This window comes from Ctenocephalides felis, unplaced genomic scaffold (assembly GCF_003426905.1).
Source record: "Ctenocephalides felis isolate EL2017-DRISC unplaced genomic scaffold, ASM342690v1 CF-g0.4_SCAFFOLD_01886, whole genome shotgun sequence".
In the NCBI taxonomy this organism is placed as follows: Eukaryota; Metazoa; Arthropoda; class Insecta; order Siphonaptera; family Pulicidae; genus Ctenocephalides; species Ctenocephalides felis.
This window is the reverse complement of record NW_020538040.1, coordinates 172013613-172019612: the sequence shown is the minus strand read 5'-3', so window position 1 is coordinate 172019612 and position 6000 is coordinate 172013613. Positions and strand designations below refer to the sequence as shown.

At 28.7% G+C, this 6000-nt stretch overlaps 1 protein-coding gene across 1 annotated transcript; it reads right to left on the bottom strand.

Annotated features, from left to right (window-relative positions):
• Window positions 1–24: 24 nt before the first annotated feature.
• Window positions 25–5585, bottom strand: LOC113376271 (synaptojanin-1-like). The gene is given in 21 exon segments (XM_026616178.1): window positions 25–221; window positions 300–479; window positions 879–1062; window positions 1371–1508; window positions 1642–1787; window positions 1947–1994; window positions 1997–2133; window positions 2290–2311; window positions 2314–2345; window positions 2347–2395; window positions 2455–2637; window positions 2708–2864; window positions 2932–3084; window positions 3176–3257; window positions 3337–3506; window positions 3595–3768; window positions 3902–4046; window positions 4143–4307; window positions 4482–4609; window positions 4678–4907; window positions 5391–5585. Coding segments are annotated over 21 exon segments (2844 nt in total). The 5' UTR covers window positions 5515–5585.
• Between the last annotated feature and the right edge of the window lie 415 nt (window positions 5586–6000).

Below are 6000 nucleotides of genomic sequence, written 5' to 3'. Positions count from 1 at the left end.
GGCATAATTCAAAATAAACATTTTTTATATCCAAATACAACTACTTACTGTTAATGTCCTTAAACTAGCAGCTGCCAAAGCAACTTGACCATTTCTAAAAGTCATCCATAATGTATCACCACAATATCTCACTAATATTATTTCTCCAATTTTTGAAATTTCTTGAATCAAAGCCTCAATCAAATTCTGATCAAAAACAGATGCAGAATCATCATTTTCATCTTGCAAAAACTAAAAGTATAATTATTATTTAATTTTTTGACTCCTATAAGCTCACTTAAGCATCTTGTTTATATCACCTTCAAAACAGATTGTTCCATCAGGAGGACCCAAATCAAGCAAAACTTTGCGAAATACATCTTTTTCTTTGACGGTCATTGATTTTAGATACCTCAACATCTATAGCGCTATCACTGGTCTATGATCACTTTGCTTCAATTCAGCTCGACCATAATGAATAATTTTCCTGGGCTCCAGTTATTATCACTTCAACTTTTATAAAAAACAATTTCAGAGTTAAAAAATTGATTTGTATTTTAATGGTATCAAAATCATAGATATGCTCATATGCTCATATTTGATCATGCTCCTTAATAAGGCAATATAAAATATTTTAGAATGCATTTTAACAAGTACTGAGGCTTTACCTGGTGTATCTTCATCTTCTGTAGCATAACAAAAACAAATTTTTAAATAATATTATCTCATAATTATTGAAACAATGCACTAATAATATTATTATTTAATTAAAATAAAAAACAAACTTGTAGACTTGTAGTCACAAATGTTTTTTTTTTCAAAAAAACTTTGGACAATCAACTGCATTTAATTTGGTGTAATTGTTAATTTTTATTTAAACTATATCAATTTCTTTAATTCCTTATTACCTGAATCAGTTATCTGTCTCCTTCTTTTCCATAACACACGATCAGTATAAGCAGGTGCTCGACATTTCTCACTAGTATCATAATCATCGCTGAATAAATCATATTTGTAAGTAGGTGGAAATGTGATAGGACCTTCTAGAAAGTTCTTAAATACATTACCAGCTTCTTGTTGTTTCTAAAATATGTAAATAGTGTATTCAAAAATATTTCATTTGTAAATATAAAAGAGAGAAAGAGAAATGAAAATTATTAACATATATATGTATGCATTTATATTTTTTCTAAGTTAAAATGCTATGCGTTTATAAAATGTGTTAAGTAACAAATTAATTTAATTTAAAAAAATAATTAAAAAATGCTATATTATAAACTAACTATATACTAGATAATTAAACTATATTAAAAATCTTAAATATTCCCCATGAGCAGAAATTAAATTAGGATTTGTATATGTTATATAATTGTAACATTATACATATATACCTTTAACTGATCATTTTCTAAAATAACATCGAGTTGACCCTGTGATATGCATTCTTTTAACTCTTCTTTGTCCATATCGATTCTATAGTTGAAATCACCACACCAGAAAACATATTCATGAGAATTTAATGTTCGACCCTAAAATAATACACACATATAATCAAAAAACTAACATAAAGTATACACTGTAATTAACAACATTTATTCTAAACCATTTCATAATAAAATATTCAAAGATAATTTCTAAAATGTGTCAATACTTATAACATACCATAGGAAATGTGATTTTTCTGGTAATTTCAGCATAGTCAGCATTTCTTTCTGAAACCTGTGATTGACCTGCAGCAAAATGTGCACAAACAAAACACACAGTTGTTCCATGTAATACCAATCGAATCGCAGCTGCTCCTTTATTGCCTGTCACAAAAATTTATCATCAATATATAAGAAAAATGCATCATTATTATTTACACCCAGAGACTTTAATTAAAATAAATAACTAAAGCAATATACAAACACTTCACATAATTAGAAAACTGTAGTTTAAATTCAGTAGTATATTTAATTCAGTGTTACCTGTTGCTCCTCCCAGACCAGTTTTAACGCAATCAACTGCAACATCTTAACATATGGGGCATGTTCTGGTCGAATAAATACATACAAACACACTCCAACTAACTGCTGATATGTCAATAAAGAGTAAGGATGTTCTTTTGATAATACTTTTGTCAACTCTTCTGCCCAAGCCTTTGCATTATCGGAACTAAAGAAAATATATCAATATTCAATACAAGTTATTGGTAAATGATCAAATGGTACCTACTATAAACTAAATCAGAATTCATTTCATGTAATGATATTCCAATAATATATTAAAATTCAATGATACAATAAACACTATATATTATTTATATTCTACCTGGCTGCTATAATATTGCTGCATTCAAATCAACCATTTCTTCAAAGCCAACAGCAAATATCTATAGGCACCTCAGATTCTTCTGGATGACTTAGATTTACCAGAGCTAAGATAAACACACTAATCAGTTCTATGAATTTAATTTCAAAATAATTTTAAACTTACAATTTTTATGAACTGAATTATGCGAGTCTAACAACCAATCAGATAATGAAACATCTTTGTAAGCAAGACTTCTAAAATGTTTGCCACCATTTACATTATAAGTGCCTACTGCTACTCTAAATGTTTGGGGTTCTAAAAACTCTGAGGATCTTTTACAAATTTCTCTTAGAACTGGTGTTGGAGCTAAAATTTAATTAAAGAATAAGTATGTTAAAAAAACAAATTTAGGAACTAATATTATATATCAACTTACCATGAAGCATATAAAATGGCAGTAAGTTTCGAGCCCGATCTAATAATTCTGAATTAAGAGTAGATCCAAATAGAAAAATGTCTATGGCTTCTTGTTTATAATTGTCCAGCAAATTATTTTGTATTGTTCTAGCTGCAGATCGAGCACCATCCATAAGCTAAAATATGTATACATATAAATTAATTGTGACTTTACATCAAATAATATGTTCCAATGATTTTAACCTTGGACCCTCCTTGTATCGCACCCGTTCCTGCATATATTTTACTAACTTCATTTCCATTAATGATCCACATCTGCTTATAAATTTCATCAAATCGTGATGCAGTTTGTTTTCTATCTGGTATTTGAAGCATTTTCAATTGCTCTTGAAGTATCTAAAATCAAACATATTTTATATTATCATAGTCTAGAATAGTTTATATTATCAAATTTAATTAATAAAGTCAATTTTACTCAAAATCTTACTTCTAATCCAATATATGTCTGCACACAGTTTGTTCTATCTAGACAATCCAAACAATTTGTTCTGATTGTACCCTTCTGCGTGCTAAAATTTTGTTTTCATTAAAAACAAGTAATTTGCATAGTATATAACAATATTTATGTAAATAAGATTTGAAACAAACCTTTGGATGTTGTTATCATTTACATAATAAATTGATATGTCTTTAGAAAATTGTGCAATTCTTGCACCTAGTTTAGACAAAGCACCAATATTGCCTCCTCTGCACTCTTGATGATAATCAAATACAATATGTGGAACGGTTGGTTGAAATTTGGACTCAGAATGATGTTTCTGTGATGAATAGGTCAATATTGAGACATACTTATTTTTTTAATGTTTTCAATCAAATTTATTTAAGATATATGATAAACTTTTATACCTGAAATTCATTACTCAACATTGCCTCCCCTTCCTTACTTCCAATTAAACTTGTTCCTAGTAAATTTACTATTGCTTGTTTTCCATATCTCTTTTTCATCAGTGACATGTGCCGGTCAAAAGCAATTGCAGAACATGCAAATCCTCGCGACAGTCTCACTTTGTGAGAACCCACCTTAAACAAGACATATATGTTAGTATAATTCAGACAACACAATATTATGAATTATTCATTTGCACATATGAACTCTTGATATGCTACAAGTTGAACAATATTACATTTAGATTATTATTGTTATAGTTATTACCTGAACACCAGGTTGCTCCCAGAACAATGGTACTGAGCCTCTTGTTTGTATGTAAGAAGTAATTTGCTTATCAAGGAATATCACTTGCTCAGTTTCTACAAAATTAGCCACATGTCCATCATCATTTGTTCCTCTGACATTAAATCTACAAAAGAACTTTTCTTAATATCAAGGAAATACTTTGTATATGATTCTCACATTATTAGCTTATGCAAATAAATTCTGACAACCATGATCTAACCTGGTGCCAGCACGTTCACAGCTAAGCCTCGATATCAAAGCAGCTTTTGCTTGAATATGTGAAATGTAGACAGTTCTAATTTCAACAGACCCACACATTGCTTTCAATAACCAAGAATCCGTGTCAATGCCAAATCTTCTCATATGAACATGCAACATGCGATTCCTATAATTCATTGTTAATTATTTTACCACTTACTTTATATAAAATATTTATACCTCAATTATTATAAATAAATTCTAGTTTTAAATATTGAAAATCATTTACATTTGTAACTTGATTGCTATAATAATAACCATCATTCAAAAATTGATACAAATATATTTATGAATTCTATACCAGAAAAATCTATTGTCTGTGTATTTCGTCCTGTGCCACCTTTGAGCACACAATGTGATATCCATAGGCTGGGCATCTCCGCTTGTCCATGAGAAATAAAAAGTTCCAGAATTAAGTAATTTGCGAACCTAAACAATTGAGTTATTATAATTTTTTTTTGTTGATCACTTATGATTTATTAACAAACAAGTTTTACTTCAGATATCCTCTCATCATTAGGTGTTTGATGTTGTAGAGAAATAAATGTAGTCTGCGTAATACGAAATATTTCAGAATCCCCTATTTTTCCAACAGAGAAACATCCTGAGACTAGAACAAGAAACAAAACAGTGTTTTCGCCTATGGTAAATTGCAAAACTCCTAGGCATCCATAAGCGTCACAAACTTTCGTATATTGCTTTTTAATAACTTCAACTTCCTGGGGAGCTGAAAATAAAAAAACGATATAAATATTTAAGGTAAAAGATTCTGCTTGGTTATTTAAGATCAAAATAACCAAGTGAAATTATATAAAATACTTTCAAGATTTCAAAGAGAATAATATTCATTCCATACTAGGATAAGAAGATATACATAATAAATTATAATGGATTATTTAAACTGCATGAAGAAACTCTTAAAATAAATATTTTTACATGTAATTTAGTTTTATTAATATTAATATATCTACAAAAACTTAGTTAACAAAACAAATAAGTTATTATTCACTACCCACAGCATTTGCACAAACTAATCTAATATGACAAGATTAAAATCGTTATTATTTGACAAATTTATCAATGCACTTGGATATTTTGTAAGAGTCTCAAAAGTCTTTCAGAGTCTCAAGTTACTAGTTCATAAATAAGCACCGTACTGAAAGTACAGAGTTAAATTATGTCGAAAAATGTAATAACTATTGCTACTCACATAGGACTGCAACAACAAGCGATTCAAATAATAATGTATCATTTTTATGTCGATGTTCCAATAAAACACTATGGGTAGGCGGTCCAGGTTTTTCAAAAACCCGGTAGCTTTTAGAAAGTGCCATTTTATATTATTTTCAGTACGCGGTAATTGATATAAAAATTAATCCGATAATTTTTATTCAATGTACCAGTTAACTGCAGATGAACAACAAATTAATCATCATATTTTGCAATATTTACTATTTGCAAATGATCATTGGTAAATGTCAAAAAAAGCCACAGATCAACAAAAAGCAAAATTGCTAGAGTGGAAGCTTTGCACCAAAGATGAATTTCCACGATATTTTAAATAACGCGGGATACGCTTGGAAGTATAAATGCATTAATATCATCGTGACAACTCAAGTTTAAACAATCGTATGTAATAATAATAATAATTGTATGTAATAAAATAAAATCATGCAACAAATTCGATTTATTACTTACTTGTTGAAGTAAAATAGAAAAATGATTTTTTTTATTACATTTTTGAGTATATCCGTAGATTAGGTTACGCGCTGATTGTTAATTTAATGTCATGATAAACTTACCTGTTGTGTATCGAAGTG